The 20,658-nt window shown below is 36.9% G+C and overlaps 3 protein-coding genes across 6 annotated transcripts; 1 reads left to right on the top strand and 2 right to left on the bottom strand.

Moving 5' to 3' along the window:
- The first annotated feature begins 403 nt into the window (after positions 1 to 403).
- LOC121996133 (COP9 signalosome complex subunit 1-like) lies at positions 404 to 8,843 on the top strand. The gene is made up of 6 exons (XM_042549976.1): positions 404 to 968; positions 1,733 to 2,053; positions 3,351 to 3,467; positions 3,561 to 3,646; positions 8,174 to 8,408; positions 8,498 to 8,843. Exons 1-6 carry the CDS (start codon positions 540 to 542, stop codon positions 8,672 to 8,674), a joined length of 1,365 nt encoding a protein of 454 aa, XP_042405910.1. The 5' UTR covers positions 404 to 539; the 3' UTR covers positions 8,675 to 8,843.
- Positions 8,844 to 9,714: 871 nt separating this feature from the next.
- Positions 9,715 to 15,538, bottom strand: LOC121996132 (E3 ubiquitin-protein ligase At4g11680-like). 2 transcript variants are annotated; one of them, XM_042549975.1, is made up of 5 exons: positions 14,832 to 15,533; positions 12,191 to 12,310; positions 11,983 to 12,115; positions 10,794 to 10,955; positions 9,715 to 10,100 (listed from the first exon to the last, which is right to left on the bottom strand). In XM_042549975.1, the coding sequence occupies exons 1-5, from the start codon at positions 15,365 to 15,367 to the stop codon at positions 9,930 to 9,932; spliced, it is 1,122 nt and encodes a 373-aa protein (XP_042405909.1). In that variant the 5' UTR covers positions 15,368 to 15,533; the 3' UTR covers positions 9,715 to 9,929. The 2 variants fall into 2 exon arrangements, 1 of the variants encoding a protein (XP_042405909.1); XR_006115974.1 differs by having other exon boundaries at positions 9,971 to 10,100; positions 11,963 to 12,115; positions 14,832 to 15,538.
- Positions 15,539 to 18,706: 3,168 nt separating this feature from the next.
- LOC121996131 (ubiquitin-related modifier 1 homolog) lies at positions 18,707 to 19,921 on the bottom strand. Of its 3 annotated transcripts, none has more exons than XM_042549972.1 (5): positions 19,783 to 19,921; positions 19,636 to 19,687; positions 19,469 to 19,544; positions 19,308 to 19,390; positions 18,707 to 19,179 (listed from the first exon to the last, which is right to left on the bottom strand). In XM_042549972.1, the coding sequence occupies exons 2-5, from the start codon at positions 19,656 to 19,658 to the stop codon at positions 19,062 to 19,064; spliced, it is 300 nt and encodes a 99-aa protein (XP_042405906.1). In that variant the 5' UTR covers positions 19,659 to 19,687; positions 19,783 to 19,921; the 3' UTR covers positions 18,707 to 19,061. The 3 variants fall into 3 exon arrangements, with proteins under 3 accessions (XP_042405906.1, XP_042405907.1, XP_042405908.1); XM_042549973.1 differs by having other exon boundaries at positions 18,707 to 18,978; positions 19,047 to 19,179; positions 19,636 to 19,915; XM_042549974.1 differs by having other exon boundaries at positions 19,779 to 19,914.
- Positions 19,922 to 20,658: the final 737 nt, after the last annotated feature.

Raw genomic sequence — 20,658 nt, 5'->3', positions numbered from 1 at the left:
AAATGCGCTTGCACCAACAAAAGCCAACAACACTAAAGATATGCTTTATTAAAATCACATCACTTATTTATTCTAAAAAATAAATATTACCATGTTTAGTAATATTTTTTTAATTTTTCATATGCACGAAATAAAAAAAATATAAATACGAATATATTTCTATTGAATTACGGGCTAATTTTTATATTTTAATATCTAAGAGAATAAATATAATTTTATTTTTACACTAGATTTATTTATGATTTATCCTTCGAGGCGCCTGATCAATGGCGGTGGGGCGTCCGACGGCGGATGAAGTCTGATATAACAGTCGTCGGATGTCGTTCCGACGGTGGATGATGCCTGATCCCAATTGAGTCGGTGCCCCCAGCACTAGCAGCCAGCCTTTATTGGTATTTCAGACTTTTCGTATATTTATTTTTATTTATTTGTTTCATCGAGACTTTATGTATCATCATCGATCGAGTCTCCGGCGATTCTGATAGGGTTTTGAGAAGCAGCTATCTGCACCTCTTAGCAAGGGCATAGCGGAGGAGGTCATGGAAGGCGATGACGAGGCCTTCGATGGGGCGCCGATGGGAAACGAGGAGATGTTCTCCAACGGTGGCGACATTGACGATCCGCGCCATACACCGATTTCTACGCTGGGAAAGGCGGGGGCTTCCGGAGGCGGCGAACTGATGGACGTGGAGGCCTACGCGTCACTCTACACTGGCCGGACCAAAGTGGTGCGGTTGCTTTTCATCGCCAAGCGCTGCGGCAATGAAGCTATGCAGCTGGAAGCCCTACGAATGGCTCATGACGAGATCAAGAAGGGGGAAGATACGCGACTTTACCATGAGGTCACTACGAGGATCGGTGATCGGCTCGGCCCACAGTATGCCCTCGACCAAACCTGGGCGGACATTGTAGATCGGCGCGCTGAACATCGTAAGGAGAAGCTCGAGAACGAGTTTAATTCCTATAAGGTACCTTGCCTTGGGCTTCTTATTCTAGTTTGTCTTTTTATTACCGTTGAGGAATCTACATATGCTGTTTGTGACTTTAAATTTCATGTTATTTTCTGTGAAGTTTCCGTGCACTTCACAAATCTTTATATGCCTCGTATGGTGCAGTACTTCCTCATGATTGCTCCTAAACGCGATGATCCTTAGGGATGACTGAGCTAGTTACTGATTTAGATGAACATGTAGATGCATATCCAAGTACAAGACATTTTTGTGCGTTTGTTTAAGCCCCTTATTTTTAAAAGTCAAGGTGAATCTCCACTGTAGACATGACGATCCTGTCTTGGCGTTCATATAAAGTCTTCTTTAGCGTGAATGACATTGCTTTCTTAGACGAATATATATAAGGTATTGCACCATGAATTTGTGAATTTTTCCATGAGTTTGTCTTGTCTTGCTCCTTTGAAATTATAATATAATCTTAGTACAGAATATGGATGAATACTCTTTTTGTTTTTTTTAAGCTATTTTAGATTTTGTTTTAGAGTTGGATCAATTTGGCAACATGGTCAAGTGGTAAAGCAGGGTTTGCAAGTCCTTTATCCCTTTTCAAATTTAGGTGTTGCTTAACCAACAAATTTTGGGGATTTCTTGTTCTATTGATTTAGTTCAACAAATTTTGTCCCTAGAGCCAGAGAAGTATAAGCTTATCATTATTTTCCCCCCCTCAAAATTCGGTCTTTGGGTATTGCCCAACTTAAAAGACAAACATTCATTATGTGCAGACTAACATGATCAAAGAAAGCATCAGAATGGGCTACAATGACATAGCAGATTTTTACTATGCTCAAGGTGAACTTGGTGATGCCTTCAAGAATTATGTCCGTACACGTGACTATTGTACTACTTCAAAGCACATAATCCAGATGTGTCTGAATGTCATTCTTGTCAGTATTGAGTTGGAACAATTCATGCATGTATCCAACTATGTGAGTAAAGCAGAGCAAACACCAGAACAGTTGGATCCTATAATGAATTCAAAACTACGGTGTGCTGCTGGTTTAGCATATCTTGAAACAAAAAAGTATAAGCTTGCAGCCCGGAAGGTATGATTTTTGCTACTGCTTTGTTGAGGAAAATATAATAAAATAAGCTTGCAGCCCGGAAAGTATAAGTATAGCATATTTGTCTTAACAGAATCTAGTATTGCATACATAACGATCTTAATATACAAGTACCTACCTCATAAAGTTTCATTTTATTTCAAGACAAAAATAGCAAATTCATCGTAAGTGATATTTGGTTTTATTTCTATGTTTGTTGCTCTAATCTCCTTTCATTTGGAATTCAATTCCTTTTCATCTCTTCTTGTAATCAAATATTATGTCAAAATACTAAACAAATATAATAATTCAAAATGAGAAGTAATAAAACAAACTTCAAATTGAAAGGATTTTTGTATAATATTTTAACTCTGTCAATTTTGAATTAACTTCCATTATCACATTTTGTAATTTTCATTCATCACACCTAATATATGGTTCTGCTGAGACACCAATCAAAGCTTTGCATTCATGTCAGAACCAGACTTTGGTGATTGACAAACACTGGGGGTGTGTGGTGGAAGCTTGGATTAGTTATAATGGCTAATGACAATGTTTCTTTGGAGAAATGGTTTCATCTCGCTTGGTGCATCATTCCAAAGCATTTAAAACCTTAACATTGGTTGAATTATCAGTCGATTGGAAAAATCTTCTATTTATTGCTCATCAGTCCAGTTGACTATAACCACCTCCTAAAGCCTGGATTTGACAAACATTGTGGGGGTGTCTAGTGGAAGCTTGGATCAACTATAATGGCTAATGACAGGCTTTCTCTGGAGAAATGGTTTCATCTCTCTTTGTGCATCATTCCAAAGCATTAAAACCTCAATACTGGTTGGGTCGAATTACCAGTCAATTGGAAAAATCTTCAGTGATTGCTCATTAGTCTAGTTGACTAAAGCCTGAACTGAAACATTCTGTCCTCCGAACATAGTGCTTACAGTTGACTCTCGAGTTAGCTGAAAACTCTATTTGATTGAGGCTTAGTGTCAAGTCATGCTAGTTGACACGAGTGAAAATTTATAGAATTAGACATAAGTGTCAACTCTAGTTGATTTTCCTGTACTTTTATTGCTCACGGATGAAGATTTGGATTTCAATGTAAATGACATAACTGTAATTACCATTTTATGTTAGACATTTTTCCAAAGTTTCACATTTACTGAATGTTTGAAATATAATGTAGTGATAGTGATACTTGTCGTGAAGTAAAACTCCACAAACCATATACTTATTTCTTTTTTTCTGCAGATTTTCATTTTTGGTAAATTTTTCCTGATTGTATTTGTAAATTCCACAGTTTTTAGAGACAGGAATTGAATTAGGTAACAATTATACAGATGTGATAGCACCACAAGATGTTGCTATATATGGTGGACTTTGTGCACTTGCATCTTTTGATCGAACAGAGTTGAAGGTATTCAACAACTTCATCTTATGTCAGTTATCGTTTCTTATTTATCTAATACCACTTACCCATTATTAATTAATTACCTTGCTTTTTTACTAGAACAAAGTTATTGACAATATTAACTTCAGCAACTTTTTAGAGTTGGTGCCAGAAGTAAGAGAACTTATAAATGATTTCTACGCAAGGTAAGATAGGACTAATATTTTGTTCATTGTAGTTCTGACAACCTGGTATTTCATTAAAGTTAGACATAAGTGGTTATTTGGTATGATTCAAACAGCTGAGTTTTTTCTCTCGTATATTTGAGCTCAATATTTCTTGTTGAGCTTTATGATAAGTGCAGATATTAACATATTAGAAATAATTGTTTTCTTGGTGGACCTTGTCTTCTTTTTCTGGAGTATGAAATCAACCTGAATATTGGAGATAAACATGACATCAATCTCTTGGAATGTGAGTGTCTAATAGATTCAATAGAAAATATCTTGAATCACATTCTAAAATCCTAATGATTCCATTTGATATTTGATTTTAAAGCCTAATGTTCCTTCCTGTTCACACATGAAATAGACTTGTGGTCACATGTTCTAAGAAAATTAGAGAATGTCATTCGTTTTGTTAGTCGTGTTCTAGTAGTTTACTTTCAGGTGATTTCTTCATTTATTTTTTGTACTTGTGAATTTTTGGCTAACCATACTCATACCCACTTGGTACATCCAAACCCATATCCTCCATCACATACATAGGAGAGGTACTTGTTACTCTATTCATATTCGTCCCATCACTACTTGCGGTTTCTTGACCTAACCTGGATCCAAACTCGCTTTAATGCATCATGACACTACCAATAAACAAAATAATTCCGTAATAGATCCCCAAAATTGTCTAATCAATTTTTCATTAATAAAATATCTCTACAAAAATGTAAGTCAAGCCGTAAAATTGGCATACCTATTAAAATCATAATATCCATCAAAGTTAAGATAAAACATATACAAGATCAAGCGAATGTTGTCAATCGACATTGTTGTAGATGGGATAGCAAATGACGTACACCATGCTAATATATATATCCAGTTACCCGAACTCTGGATGTTAAAACATAAAACTAAAACTCTCATATAACCTATGACATGTGTCTACTATTGCCCTTAAATCCATACCTTACTCATCTAGAAGGTACTGGAACCCGATAATGTTGGCCATTGGTATTTTAACTAAATCTCTCCTATACCCATGACAGGTATCTACTATTTCAACTTAAATCCATCCCTTATTTACAAGGTACTTGAACCCAATTAACATGGGTCATTGGCATTTTGAAAAACTCTCCCATCTACATCCTTATTCTTCATCAAACTAATCCTTTAAAGCTTGAGTACTTGTAAGAGTTGATTTATTAGCCACTCTTATAGACAAATTATAACAGATGACATTGACTAGGGTAGGCTAACTGTGGGATACGGTTAGAGGAAGTATCTGTGTTTGGCCTGATTGCTATACGGCTTGGTTGAGCTGCAAGGGAAGTTAAAAAGGTGTTTCACTTTGCCCAAACTGAAAGGAGACTGATCAAGGTCAGATATCGTCCCTAGGAGGTTTAACTGAATTTCATTTAGTTTGTTATGAGGTGGAGAATATTACCGGTATGAGCTGGTGATTCTAGAGATCGTGAGGGGACTTGGTGAGTCTAATTCCGCATACAGTTGATGTTGACATCAGGACCCTATATATAAGCCTCATGATTTGTGTCTTCTGCTGCGAGGCGCTGACACATGGGAATAAAGACAATGTCGCGAGCTTGGTGTTTGTGTCACGAAATCTTTTGATTGGCTGTGAGCTTGCAACCTTTGTTCCCTTCTTTGCTGGGACTCTGACTTCGGTGACTAGTTTTATTCCGACACTACTTTCACTATACCCCCACCCCCCCATCTTGTGCAATGCACACTGGGGGTCCTAAACATACTCAGTATGAAGGGATGGTAGTTAACACACTGTTGATCAAAGTATTTTCAACTGAATTACTGGAGTGCTATTACACGAATAGATATTCTTTTCCCTCGGATTTCCAAATGAACTGAGAACACCAATTCTGACAAAATTGTCAGTCTCTAAATATCCTTCCTATCCATTCCTTATTAAAAAAAAATCCTTACTCTAAATTCTCTAAGAAAAGCACATATTTTGAATGGGTTTGATGGGCTGTGAGAGCTGCACAGGCTGGGTGAATGACTAATTATTATTGAGATGGATATTTTATCATGGAGATTTATTTATCATCTATTATTGATAAATTCTTACAAACCAAACATAGGAGTTAAAATGATCCATCTATTTCATTCCATAACCAAATCAAACAATATATATTCCAATTCTCTTTTGTATCACCTTTCCTAGGAATACTAATTCTATTTCCTATCAATTCCATTCCATAAATAAATGTAGCATTATATGATGAGGAACTTGTACTCTCAGTCTAGAATATTTTACTGTTTGAGAATAATAGTAGGATCTAAACACTTTGATTGGATCATTGGATATACATAACAAGTTAAATAAATTATTAATTATTTTTCTTTTTTCCTTGAATATTATCATTAGCTTTTTTAATATATATATATATATATATATATATATATATATATACACACACACATATTTATCTTTTATAACCATATATGGATATCCAGCTTACATATGTCTAGATGATTCTTTTAGCTTTTATTTTGATGTTTAGTAAATGAAGAAAAAAATGTCTGATCAATGGAGGATAAATACTCTAGTTCCCTTATATAAGAACAAGGGAAATGTACAAAATTGTGCAAACTATAGGGATATTAAACTAATGAGTCATACTATGAAACTTTGGGAAAAAGTAATAGAAAAAAGATTAAGGAGACCACAGTGACGGAAAATCAATTTGGGTTCATGCCTGGAAGGTCGACAATAGAAGTTATACATCTTCTTAGACAATTAATTGAAAAATATCGGGAGCAAAAACAAAATCTGCACATGGTATTCATTGACTTAAAAAAAGTTTATGATAGAGTCCCACGAGAAATTATATGGAGAATTTTAGAAAAGGGAGGTGATAGTGTAACATATATTGAACTAATTAAGGATATGTATGAGGATGTAACGACCAGAGTAAAGACTTTAGGCGGAGTAACTGAAGCATTTCCAATAAAGATAGGATCACATCAAGGATCAACTCTAAGTCCTTATCTTTTTACACTAATTATGGACGAACTCACTGCGCACATTTAAGACACAGTACCGTGGTGCATGTTGTTTGCAGATGATATTATTTTGGTAGATGAAACACGTGAAGGAGTAAATGCTAAATAGAATCGAGGGAAATACTAGAAAGGAAAGGTTTTAAGTTTAGTAGATTAAAGACAAAATATATGGAATTTAAGTTTAGCAATATTAGAAGTAATAAACAATTGTTAAGATAGGAGAGGACGAGTTGCCCGAAACTGAGAGATTTAAATATTTTGAATCATTTTTATAAAATGATGGAGGGATTGAGAAAGATGTCTTACATAGAATACAAGCAGGATGGGTGAAATGGAGAGGAGCGTCGAGTACCTCTTAAACTTAAAGGTAAGTTCTATAAAATCGTAATTAGACTTGCTATGTTATATGGAACTGAATGTTGGGCTATGACTCGAGCACATGAGTAGAAGATGAGAGTTGCAGAGATGAGGATGTTAAGGTGGATGTGTGGACATACGAGGATAGACAAAATAAGAAATGAGAATATTAGAGAGAAAATCGGAGTTGTATCTATTGAGGAAAAACTCCGAGAGACACGTTTAAGATGGTACGGACATGTACGACCAATAAATGCTCCAGTTAGATAATGTGAAACTATGATAAACATGCATATCAAACGAGGAAGAGGTGGACCAAAAAAGACTTGGTTAGCAATAATAAAACAATATAAAATTTATTTAAATATAGATGATGATATAATAGGAGATAGAGCTCAATGACATAAAAGGATTCATATAACCGACCCCACCTAGTGGGAAAAAACTTGGTTGTTGGGAGTAAATGATGGCAGTATAATATTTGTTAATTTAATTTTTTTTTAAATGATAAATAACATATGCAGTGTATGCTTGGCCCCATGGGATCACATCTGAATCAATCAACCAGCAAAGGCAATCCGCTCATGGCTTTTGCTTTTCTTATGAAAACGAGCTTTCTTTGTTAAGCTGTATAGTTGATTTATAGACATGCATATTATTTTAATCTTTATTTATTGGATTGATGTTTTGAAGGAAAACTGATACTTGAACTTCTACAAGCTAAATGACTACATGGCATTTTTTTTTACACCAGACAGTTAATTAGTAGCAACTCTTTGAAAAGGTATACTGAAACTAGCTATGGAGCATGAGAGCTTTTGTTCGAACTTGTTTTACCTTCATCAAGGAAATATTATTTCCCCAGATGATATCTGTAAATTGATTTATAAATCAGTCTTTCCTGGCTGCCTTATTGTTGTTCTAAAGATACAACTCGCAGACTCTCTGAATTAATCAGTTATCTCTTTCCCCTACCATCATCATACGCTTGCTGCAGAAAAAGCTTGGGGGATTGGATAGTAGTTGCCTCATTGTGTTGCTGTATTTCTACAATTCTACAGTATGCCAGTTTTGGGATTTTTAGTTTTATCCTTATTTACAAAACAACTTCTGTTGCAGTCACTATGCATCATGCCTGGAGTATCTTGAGAATCTAAAACCAAATCTACTACTGGATATCCATCTGCATGATCATATTGAAATGCTTTACACAGAGATTCGCCACAAAGCCATCATTCAGTACACTCTTCCTTTCATTTCTGTCGAGCTTCATACAATGGCTGGTGCTTTTAAAACTAGTGTTGCTGGGTTAGAGAAAGAACTGGAGGCTTTAATTACTGAGAACAAAATTCAAGTAAACGTTGATCTATTTATTTATTTTTCATCATAAACTGAGTTAGAACTGCAACATAATAATACAATTTTCATGTTGATTGGCTACAGGCTCGCATAGATTCACACAACAAAATTCTTTATGCAAGACACGCTGATCAAAGGAATGCAACCTTCCAACGCGTCCTACAAACTGGTGTTGAGTTTGAGAGAGATGTTAGAGCCATGCTGTTGAGAGCCAATCTGATCAAACATGAAAGCATAATGAAGTCAACTAGGAAGCTTTGAGGCTGATTGGTGATCTCGTGTTTGCGGATTTTTCAGATTTGCATACGGGGTTGAGAGAAGATTATGCACTTGTTTTTTCCCCCCTGCATTCTTAGATGACATGCTTGATATCGTGACTTATTTGTATTTGAAGGTTGGTACTTTGGGTGTCAGTATTATTTTTTCTATACCTTTTCGTGCTTGATACATACATACAAGGCAGTTTTTTTAGGTCTTCAAGTCTATTCATCGTTTTTCTGTTTTTCTTAAAAAAAAAAAAAGAACAATTCGCCTTACCCCTTGCGTATTAAGTCTAAAAATTATTGTTTCTCAATGAATTATCTATTTGAGCTGCGTAAAGATCTGTCTTTATTAAGTAAATTTTTGTACATTGTCTAAAAAAAATTGTTGGAATTTGAGGGCAGTAAACAATTTTGTGTTGGATATGATGATCACGAAATCAAACGGATCACCTTTTAGCTGTCGCCCAGAGGCAGCATTTGGCATTTTAATCAGTAAGTCAAACCCATCAATTCAGCCGTCGCTCGTTCGCCTCCAAAGAACCGTCTTCGAAACAAAACAACACTATGACAAGAATACATCGAGCATATTGTGGACGATTACTTTTCTAGGTTGAGCGATCCGAAGGACCATTCCAGGGTCTCATTCTCTGGCTGCCACCACACGACACAATTTTGTCAAACTCAAAATGCCGAAAAGAACAATCATATTTCTATATGGCAGAATGAGATTACAAAATGCAGTTGCAGACTTCTAAAAGTGGATACTCTGAAAGCTAGCATTTTTAAGAAAATAACCAGTTCATCCATACTTCTAAAAGTGATACTCTGAAAGCTAGCATTTTTAAGAAAATAGCCAGTTCATCCAGACTTCTAAAAGTGGATACTTGAAAGCTAGCATTTTTTTCTCCCTTATAAAGAAGTCATTATTCCCAAGGTTAATAACCGCCCATGATTTATCTCCTCCATATTGACTCTGGAACTAATTAACGGGGATGCTGGGACGAACATATTCACTTTTTGTCATCTTGAAAGCTAACATTTTTAAGAAAATAGCCAACAGAAGCACACAAAACTTACATTTAAGCATGTTCTTTGCAACAGTCTTTCTTCTATCAAACATTGGGTACCGAAAGGTAAGGTGGAAAAAGTTGCCACCTCTGTCTCTCTCTCTCCTGTATCACACAACTTGAGACCTCTGAAATGCAATGCAGTACATAACATTTCCAATCAGCAGTACAGGGCTTCAGCATCAACTACACCTCCCCTCCATTGTTGTTGCTTTTTATAATATTGAACTTGCAGAGTGGGCAAGTGGCATTAATGTGCAACCATTTATCTATGCAGCCACAGTGGAAATGATGGTTGCATGGAAGTTCACGTAGCTCTACACCATCTTCATACGGTGAAAGGCAAATGCAGCACTCCTGCAGGTAGATAACAAGTGAATCAACTTAACAAGACTGGGGACTCGGTTGTACTATTGCACTGAGATAGTGCTCATGGCGTAGCTACTGATTCAAGATGCAGAAATCCACAGTTTAACACACGCACACATACAAAAAAAAGCTTATAACTATCAATGACTATGATATAAGCACAGAACTGAAGCTTTTAAAGAGGTATGTGACAGATTTATAAGTATAAAACAGTTTATGAATCTTGCTATATCAAAATTACCAAACCTCACTTTCATTACAGTAAACTGTGTTGGCTAAACATAATCTAAAACGAAGGGTTTCTTGAGAAACAATTCTTTAGAAATTCCCACAGATCCAAGAGCAAGTCTTCAGCAAAAATATGGAGTTTATTCTTATGCACACATTAGTTATTGAGAATCAATATCAATAAAAAAAATCAGAATAATTGCATAATCGGGTAGCTTAAATGTGCAGTAGGAAATCAATTATCCGATGGCTTGCTTCTATGTTATGAAAACGACTCCACATTTAACAGGAATAGTGATTTACAGCAGCACTTGCAACTCTCACTGTGATTAGTAAATGATTAAGTAAAAAATTTGTTTTGTGCATCTGAATTTTACCTAATAACTAATTCATACATAATATAGCAACAAGGAATCAACCAAAAAAGTGAAATGGTCAAGCTTGGAAGCTTACAGCATCCTCTGCTGAAAGGGCATGTTCCACAGGTGGATCGCTTCCACACTCGGTCATGATTCCACTGAAACGCCCTGATAACTCATCAAGCTTTTCCGAATCTTCAATCTTGCGAAATTTGTATTTTGGTAGTTGGCATATATCTTCTTCAGATGCTCCTTCCTGTTTCAGGAATGAAAATATGCTTAACAAAACTCTACAAACCATATGGCAAAATAACAAAATATGACATTTGTGTATTTGGTTTCAAGGGTTCAAAAAGTATTATCACATAATCACGTGCAGGACTAGGACTGGACACCTCTGTTACTGTGAGCAAATGGAAGCCAAGATTTTTGAGAAACCAAAGAGTTGTGAGTTTTGAGCAAGAATGATGAGTATGAAAGATAGTGGAGAAGTGAATTTAAACCTGAAGTTATTGAGTGGCTTCTGTTGGACCAATTGATAGTCGTATTGAACAAGAATTCAACCATCCGGACAAATATTGCCCAATTCCATAAATTCATGAGTTTTGATTTTTTTCATCACATTCTTCTCTTGTTTTGCTCATTTGACCACTCCAACTCAGCCAATCCATAAGACGATTGGCTGATATTTCCAACTATGGTTTGTGCTATCAAAAGTTTTTTAAAAGAATAACAAGGTTAATTTCACTAAACCATGGTGTTTGGCTACTAATTTCCTGATAAGTGCATCTAAATTAAGAAACTTCACAATACATACACCTAAGTTATATTTTTCCCTAAATCACACTATATGAGTATTTTGGGTAAAAAAGATACGAGTTATGTGATATAGGGAAAAACAATGAAAATAGGGTGCATGATTTAGGGAAAAAGAAAAGTTAGGCGTGCCCTATGGAAAATTTGCCCAGAAATAACACATGCCAATTAATATAAGATGGAAGCCTTTTAATGTATCCATAAAACTAAATTCAAGAATAATTACTTAAAGATGACAGAAATTAGCATACCAAAGAAACCAAAGATAAAGTTAAAGCACTCAAACTACCAAAAAGAGCTGTAGTATGCTAGGCATAGATGAAAGTTTTATGTTAAACCATGCATTCAAACTAGCAGTATCAAACAATTGAGATCCCCAAACAATGGTCCAATATGACAGCTAAGTGAAAGACAGTTGCTGCATAAAAGCAAGACAAATAATTGCACCAGCACTCAAAGTGGTCCACCTGATCAGCAACAGCATACAAAATTGCAATGATGCAAGGCAGACAGCAACACACAGCTATACCAATTACACATGCCAAAGCAACACAAAAGACAACAAAGAACACATCAAACGCTAGGAAAACTATGCACAGCCTGCAAGATAAAAAAATAAATTAGATTAGACTAAATTCTAGAACCAAAGGTAAGCATATTATGTCATAGAGAAACCAGTAAAGTTGTGGCGCATCATGGGTCAGCTCTTGTCCTCCAGCAGAAACCCAATAAAATCCAATAATCCACCATATGAATGAGAACATAGTGTTTGCAGACTCCAAATGTTTCACAAAACTGCCATAATAGAGCGACGGAGGATCAAGAAAAATGCAACTTGTAATTTTTAACAAGAACTCATTTATTGAAATGAAAACAAAGGTGGTACCCATCCACTACAAAAGTTTTTAGTACTCATGCAGAAAAATCTGTAGACCATAATCACAACTTGTAGCATGTATCATCTACATTTTCCTTTCATAAATGTTTGAATGGCAATCCAACACCAATCATCAATATGAAGAAATTATTTGAAGTTAGAAAAAAAAAGATAATAATATGAGAGGTAATTGATTAGAGAATAGTGAGTTTATGAACTCTTTGCAAGTCAAAAGGTTATTGAGTATCTTATTTTTGTTGAATTCTCAAATTTCATGTTTTAACGAGAAAAATACACTACACAATGTTGTACAACAAGGTGTATAGCTACAAGAAAGCAAACACACAGATATTCCTTCAAATCCATAACATATCAGTACACATCCGTCAAATAAATATTTGAAACATATACACGTATAGGTGTGCCAGTTCTTGGAGGTGCATTTATCCATAGCGGTGTGTAACTGAAAGACCACAATACCATACAAATGAATCTCCAAGAGCTCTGTCAGTGTCTTCACCTTCTACTGTGAAGTCATGAGTCAACACAAGGAACGGAGGATGTTTATTGGTGAGTTCCATGTGTTGATCTATAGGCACAATGAAATATACATCTAACAGTAATGCTACTGACACACTCCCAAACATATGCTTCGGATCCAAAATTTACTTTTGAAGCATTGACACAGAATACATCATGCTCCAGGATTAATAAAAATTCCTAGGAGTCAATTATCCACTATCGGAACCTAGTGTTTTAAATCTCATTCTATATTGGTTGACAGACAAACTTTTTTTGTTCCGTCAGTCAATTGGCACATGTGAAGCCAATTGGCACACATAAAGCTATAGAACTATCAATATGCAAAGCCGGTAAGTGAACTACTACCTTCATCACTAGAATCTTTAGAAGCTCCAAATCCACCTATTCTTCATCACGAGAAGTGACAACCTGCTCATCCTTCATCTCTAAATCGCTAAGTGGAAAACTCAGTCGCTCAACCTTCATTGCCTCTTCCTTGAGTTGCCATCTTCTTCCTCCTCTACCTCTTCTCCAAGTCGTGACATCTTCCTCCTCCACCACTTAGATCTCCATCACCGCCACCTAGGGTTCGTTAGTCATGCTTCCCTTATACCTAGAATTGTGATCATCACACCACTAGCACTAGCACTAGAATGACCAACACATCTTGTTTTGGTTAGGGACCAAACCCCAGCTTGAAATAGGATTTCAATATTTGCTTGAAATTCGAACTCACAAAGCCTCAAAACATTCTCTACTAAAGTTTTATGATAAATCCTTTTGCATACTTACTTGTAATTTAAATTCTTTGGCATTTTAAATCACAAAAACTAGCACTGCAATTTAAAGGAAATAATGATTTTTAATTCTTTCCTTAGTGGATTTGTTCGAGTGGTGAGCTTTTTTTAGTTAGGAATGTGATTTTTAGTTAGGAAATACTTGTCATCTTGATTTCTCCACCACTTCAATGTGTAGTTCCCTGGGACCCCGCATCTCTGAAAGAGAGCCTTGATGCAACGGTAAAGTTGTTGCTTTGTAACCAAAAAGGTCACGGGTTTGAATCCTGGAAGCAACCTCTTGCAAAAAGCAGGGTAAGGCTACGTACAATGGATCCTTTCCCAGGACCTCGCATAGCGGGCGCTTCATGAACCGGGCTGTCCTTTTCAACGTGCAGTTCCCCACCATCTTATGTGCATTTTCCAGTTGTCAGCATCACTATAAGTCTACACCTATTCTATTAAAGGATTTTTATTTGAAGTCCTCCAGTTTTATCACATGTATTGGGTTTATTGGACACATGAAATCAAGCATAATTAAGATCACTATCACATGGGTAATTCAACAGATGGGTGCGGGAGCTTCTGACATTAAACCAGACTTGAAGGAGTCAAATTTTGTTTGTGGATAATAATGATGTAATAACGGTTATTCTAAGTCATCATGTGTGACAAATGTTTCTTTTATTTTTCTCTTTTTTTTTCCTACAAGACATGTACTTATTTTGTTTGTTTTTGCTCTCCTAGAATGTCAGGAGGCAGATTTCCTTGTTATATTACTCAAACTCAGTTGCACCGATGAATATTCTATTCAATCCTTAAGATAAAGAATCAGAATGTCACACTGGGGCATTCTTTAGGGCAGTGTTGGAGACTCATTTATTTCTTTTCTAAAAATCTTGTTATCTGTATCATAATATGAGTTAGCACTATATTGGAGTTTGCTACAGCATAAATATCAACAACAAAATAAATCTTTAATCTCCAGGTAAAAGAGATAGTATGAGTAACTTGAAATTGGAATGCCCATTAGTCAATGCGATTAAACAGAAAAAGATATTGAACATGCATGTTCATAGGTTGATGGGAAACCGATGTTACCAACTGTTACATTCAAGATGAATAGCATGTAAGCCATTACCTAGTACTGCCTCCTTGCTCACCCTGCTCATCGTCTGCAGCCTCTCCTATCGCATTTGGTGAATTTGAGTTGGAGGTCCTTCCACTCCCGCCTTCTTCCTCGTCCAGGTGAGCCCCCTCGGGAATTTGCCTACGCCTATACTCGATACACACACAAACCATATGCAGGATGCACTGTAGCGCGTACCCGACGATCCACAACCGAAGAGGCATCGACGGCGTCTCATCGTTGCTCTTGACTAACACCCCGACGCCGACGCCCACAAATGCGAGGTTCCACAGGATATCGAGCAAAACCACGGGCTTGGAGTAGGCCCAGTCGCTCTGCCGCTCCTCCAGATGCGCCGCCGCCGTCTCCCGCACCATCATCGACGGCTCCCGCATCATGTGCCGGCCACTCGCTCGTCGGAGGAACCGAGCGGTGTGAAGAAGGCCCCATCCGCGGCCGGAGCGGCGGCCGCCGTTGCGGGTACCGAGCAGCGGGGCGGGGTCGGCGCTCGAGGCAGCGCCGGGGCTCGCCAGGCTCGCAGCAGCCATCTCTACGATCCAAGAAACGAAATCAAGCAAGAGAGCTGGAAATCTTTCGCTACGCCTGATAGCTCCGGCCGCTTCCAGTCATGCTGATCGAAATCGAGAAACCCTAAAGAAGGGTGAGAGAGTCGGAAAATACGTTCACAATTCTCGTGCCTCTCGTTTAACAGAGACAGCGACAGCAGCCAAGCGAAAGCGTCCAGGTGAGGCTGAGATGCGTGAACCGTATTACCTAAATGTGGATCGCGGACCACGGGAACGAGCCTACGTGATATGTGATAAACAGGGCTGTAAAATGAACTAAACGTTCGAACAAGTTAGTAATTATTTATATTCAATTAATATATATATAAAATTAATTAAATAAATAAATTTAAACAACTCGATAAATTAAACAATATAAATTTAAACATATATATTCAACTCATTAATATTCATGAATAATATTCATAAACAAAAAATAAAACTCTTATCAATATTTTGAATAAACAACAAATAAAAATAAAAATAAAAATAATAAATAAGTTTGAATTATCAGACTCAATAATCAATACTCAAGTAAAAGTTTTAAACAATCAAATAACCTTAAATTGAGAGTTCAATAATATCTAAACAAACAAAACTCAAATTAAGTTTGAATTGAAAGCTCGATAATATCTAAATAAATCAAACTCAAGCTCAAGCTAAGCTTCAAAGAAACTCAAACTAAAAAAAAATAAACTAAGTCAAGCTAAGCAATTATTTCAAAGACTTGATTCATTTTAAGTCCGGCTCAATTTGACTCGGTTATCTTATCAAACAAGCTTGAATACCCTAAATCTCGACTAGGTTTATTTGCAATCCTAGTGCTAAAAAAAACTAGGGCAAAAATTAAATTAACATAAACATCGCTCCTATTCTGAAATTACCCTGTGATCCAATATTATAAAAACTACTAGATAGTTGGTGAATTTAAAATTTAGGATTTATAACATATAAAAGTTAGTAGCTACTATAATGTGTAAAAACTAATAGAGTGAATTTAATATTTAGAATTTATACCATATAAAAATTATTTAGTAGTGACTACAATGTGTAAAAATTATTCAGAAATCGCTACAATATATAGAAGATACTCAATAAATTCTATAATGCGCTTAGAATAAATTTAGGATTTAAGATTTACATCGTAAAAACCACCCATAACTACTATAACACGTAAAAACTATTCGATATCTAGTACAACGTATAGTGTGAGTTTAAGATTTAAGATATCAAAATATTATTTAATTATAATTATTTAAACATCATCAAAAATAACTTTAAAATAATTATAAACACTATTTTAATATAATAGTATTTAAATATCAACCCTAAATCTTAAATCCAAAAATCACACTAAATACATAATGATAATTACTAGGTAGTTTCTATCCATTATAATAGCTACTGAATAATTTCTTATAAATCCTAAATCATAAACTCACTTAAATACATTATAACAACTACTGAATAATTTTTGCACGCTATAACAATTATCCAATAACTTTGACACATTATAGAAGTTATCCAATAACTATTATAATAGTATGAAGTCAAGGGATAATTTTAAGATAAAATCATAAAAACACGGTCCATTTGAGTATTTTTTTTAAATGCTCTTTTATAATTTATAAAATCTGAGATGCCCTTTTATTTTTATTTTTATTTTTATTTTTTTTAAAGAAAACCCACTGATATGAGATGTAACGAGCGGACCATAGAATGATGTGGCAGTTAAAGTTAAGATGGGGTGGAGGTCAAAATCAAGATAGGGTGGAGGTCAGAGGGTCACCCTGGGGCAGAGTTTAGACTCTCGACTACGTACTAAGGCCTCCAATGCAAAGATGACCTACTTAAAGGTCGATCATTCTAAAGATGACCTGCCTGAGGGATGATCGTTCCTGAAGAATGAGCGTTCAAGTCCTAAGGGTAAGCGGGTAGTCCTGTATATGGTAAGGCGGTCACAAGGCCATCCGGACTCAAGGGACTAGTTTCTATGACTCCATATATTTGAGCAACCGTAAAGACCGGGTGATACCTCACCCAGAACTCCAAATGACTCCATATCTGAGCAACCCTAAAGATCGGACAACTTGCCCAAACTCCAGATAACTTCATATATTAGAGCAACCCTAAAGACCGAGTGGTACCTCACCCAGAACTCCAGATGACTATATATTCGAGCGACTCTAAAGATCGGGCAATATCTCACACAGAGCTCCAATATGACCACGTAGGGATGACAGAGCAGTACAACAAGAACCGAGCAATAACTCATTCAGAGCTCCAATATGACCATGCAAGTATGGTAGAGTAGTACAGAATACCGACCAATCTTATAAAACTCAAGTTTCCATTCTGCCTTCACTTCAAGGGACGCTTAGTCTGGCCAACTTTCGACCGAGATGCATCTAGGAAACAATATTGTCAAGGAATGTTAACAACTTGTCAAAGAATATTCTTTTAGAACCTTTTAAAGGGGTTATTATGTTCCCTATCAGCCGACCACTTATGACAACATATTCCTTCAACGGCCTCAACAATGTCACGAACTATAAACGACAAAAGAGGTATATATATGAATAAATGGAAGATTTCTCAAACAATTATTGTATATTGTTCAGGTTGTGCACTCTCCTTTACCTAACAACCTCCGATACACTTTTTCACCTCATGATTGTGAAAATTATGAGAAGTGGTATATAAAGGAGTTCTCTCCATTGGGAAGGTACGTTCTCTAAACATCTGAACTTTACTCCTGTGTGCACGTTCCTTTCTGTTCTTCATTCATCCGCTCGGACTTGTACTAACTTGAGTGTCGGAAGACCTTCCCCAGGGACTCCTCCTGGTTCCGAGGTACTGACGTTTTGTTAGTCATTTCTATATGTGCAAGACCAAGAGAAAGTTTTTCCATGAAATGAAAAGTCTTCCATCAGTCAACCATTAAATCACCGTGTCTGGCGTATCATCTCTAGACTTTTCAGACAAGATCACCCACATTGTGAGAATATATATATTGCTACCCTCATGGGCCTGGATGGGCGCCTAATAGTCTAGGCTGGATGGTATTATAACCCACAGCATGCCATTATCTTCAATCTCTGTGCTAAGAGAGAGTATGGAGTAAATTTTATCACCTTTTATAACAAGAGTATAGGCTGATGCACATTATGGTTTATGCTGCAGTGACAAGGTTTTTGCAGTGCTAAGGTTAAGAGTTCAAGAGCAGAATGACAAAGTTGAAAAAGAACGGAGTTGCTATGATGAAGGCGGAGGTTGACACAGGTGCATATAACTGCAGTTTTTTGCAAACTGAAACAGGGGTAAGTGCAATTTCATTCCTTTCTAATGCAATTGGGTGAATCGTCATCTTTTTAACAAGAAAAGAAAACAAAACAAAACAAAACAAAAAATAAATAAAGAAGAGAAATCTATAGGATTTTACAGCTTGCATTTCCTGGTGAATGCCCTGCTTGAGGAGGATTCCTCGATGATAATTGAATGATGAACAATCGAAGCATGCCCCGAGAAAGAGAGAAATTTGTTGTCTTAATGAAGAACAAGAAGAAAATTGAACCAGAAAAACCTTCACTCGACTGCAGATATTAGAGAGCGTTACAAAGAACACTGTGTTCGTACAGAATCGATTTAAAGATTTCTCTACCTGCAGGCTTGATGCTCAACCACCATGCAAGGTAGAAATGAACACCACAACGTCCTTCTCTTCCAGCGCAGTGTCAATGCCATCACAAAGTTCCCAGTCGCAATCGTTTATGAGAACCAACACTCCAGGTCTCCTGCGCACCCAAAAACCAGAAATCCATCAGAAACTCGGAAACAAAGTCATCAAAAACGTAACTTTACACGATTAAAATCATGAAGGCAAGAACTACAAATCGAACAGCTTAGAAGATAATATGCGTACACCGAGTCCCCTTTCACGAACATCTCAGGCCGCTCCTTAATCAGATTCGACTTGACCCAGGACAAGAGGTCACGCATCAATAACTGTGGGAAAGGACGCCGAGATGATCACGAGTTGTAATATAAACAGGGAGGATAAAATCGGAGGCGATTTCATGTTACCTTCTCCTCTCCGGGTTTTGGATTGACGTCCACGGTGTGGATCTTGATGGATTGGCAGAGCAGCTCAAGGCCGCCGCTGAAGTGCCGCGAGAATGGGAGCGAGGTGAGAATGATAACGGTCGAAACTACGACGAAGTAAAAGTTAGAAAAGAGGAGGAAGAGGTTACCCGAATTCGAGCGTGAGATGCATTTTTCTTCTGCTTTTGTCGATCGCCGCAGCTGAAAAAAGGACAGGAAAATAAAGGGCACAAGAAAGGCAGCGAATTGGGTAACTAGGATCGTAAATACGGAGGAGAAGAAGCCCTTCCACCTACAAATGACTGCCTTTTTCTAGGGAGCGAAGCCGCCGGCGAATCCGGATTGGCAAAGGAGGAGTTGGGGCACGGTTCACGGCTGGTTAACCTAAGAAGCGACGTTAGGGTTCTTTCTTTTTGGGGAAAAAAAAATAAAAGACGTCTCAAATTTTCAAAAGGGCACTTAATTTTAAAAATAAAAATAAAATTTTAAAAATAAAAGAAATGTGAAATCGTCCAGAATGGTCATAAGGCCATCTAGTTAAATCTCTCAAGTTTTTGTTTTCTTAATCTTTTTCATTTTTTTAAATTTTAGTATGTCACGTCAATACTATATATATATATGATGATAAAAGATCATCAGGCATTGATCATGGAGCAGAGGAACATTGCAACAACCGAAGCGTCAGTCTGGTCGGACAGAAAAGAGCTATCAAGTTGAGTTACCGCGGGGAAGAGTAGTCGAGTCTGACCAGGCAGAGGAGCTCCCAACCGAGCGGTTATCCCGCTCAGCTGAGCAGAGAGATCATTGACGTATCTCTTAATATTCTTCTAAAAGATAGTGTCGCTGATATAAAACATGATCAACAGGAGGATCGTATGACGGAAGCTTCTACTGTCTTGTCAGGGATATGCATCCCCTGTTAAGGTATGATTTCAGAGACACTTTCCTGACAAGTCATTTTATAGGACAAATTGGAGAATGTGTTCATGTCTGGAGGAGTGTGCACGTCGCCCGTTGGGGCTCTATATAAAGGGGAGGTCCATGCACTGGCGAAGGTACGTATTATTCACTATTCACGCCTGTGCTTACTGTTGCTCTGTTTTCTTTCCTCTTTTCGGTGACTGACTTGAGCATCGAAGGGCCAACGCAGGGGACCCCTTCCCTGACTCGGC

This window comes from Zingiber officinale, chromosome 6A (assembly GCF_018446385.1).
Source record: "Zingiber officinale cultivar Zhangliang chromosome 6A, Zo_v1.1, whole genome shotgun sequence".
Taxonomy (NCBI): domain Eukaryota; kingdom Viridiplantae; phylum Streptophyta; class Magnoliopsida; order Zingiberales; family Zingiberaceae; genus Zingiber; species Zingiber officinale.
The sequence above is the reverse complement of the archived record's forward strand: the minus strand, read 5'-3'. Positions and strand labels throughout refer to the sequence as shown.

Excerpts from the sequence above, each read along its gene's own strand:
- LOC121996133 (XM_042549976.1), top strand. The coding sequence starts at position 540 with ATGGAAGGCGATGACGAGGCCTTCGATGGGGCGCCGATGGGAAACGAG. Across the intron at positions 2,054-3,350 it reads ATAAGCTTGCAGCCCGGAAG|TTTTTAGAGACAGGAATTGA; the intron begins GTATGATTTTTG and ends TAAATTCCACAG. Across the intron at positions 3,468-3,560 it reads TTGATCGAACAGAGTTGAAG|AACAAAGTTATTGACAATAT; the intron begins GTATTCAACAAC and ends CTTTTTTACTAG.
- LOC121996131 (XM_042549972.1), bottom strand. The coding sequence starts at position 19,658 with ATGCATCTCACGCTCGAATTCGG. Across the intron at positions 19,545-19,635 it reads CATCTCACGCTCGAATTCGG|CGGCGGCCTTGAGCTGCTCT; the intron begins GTAACCTCTTCC and ends GCGGCACTTCAG. Across the intron at positions 19,180-19,307 it reads TTCGTGAAAGGGGACTCGGT|GAGACCTGGAGTGTTGGTTC; the intron begins GTACGCATATTA and ends TTGGGTGCGCAG.
- LOC121996132 (XM_042549975.1), bottom strand. The coding sequence starts at position 15,367 with ATGGCTGCTGCGAGCCTGGCGAGCCCCGGCGCTGCCTCGAGCGCCGAC. Across the intron at positions 12,116-12,190 it reads GATGCGCCACAACTTTACTG|GCTGTGCATAGTTTTCCTAG; the intron begins GTTTCTCTATGA and ends TTTATCTTGCAG. Across the intron at positions 10,956-11,982 it reads TGTATGCTGTTGCTGATCAG|GAAGGAGCATCTGAAGAAGA; the intron begins GTGGACCACTTT and ends TTCCTGAAACAG.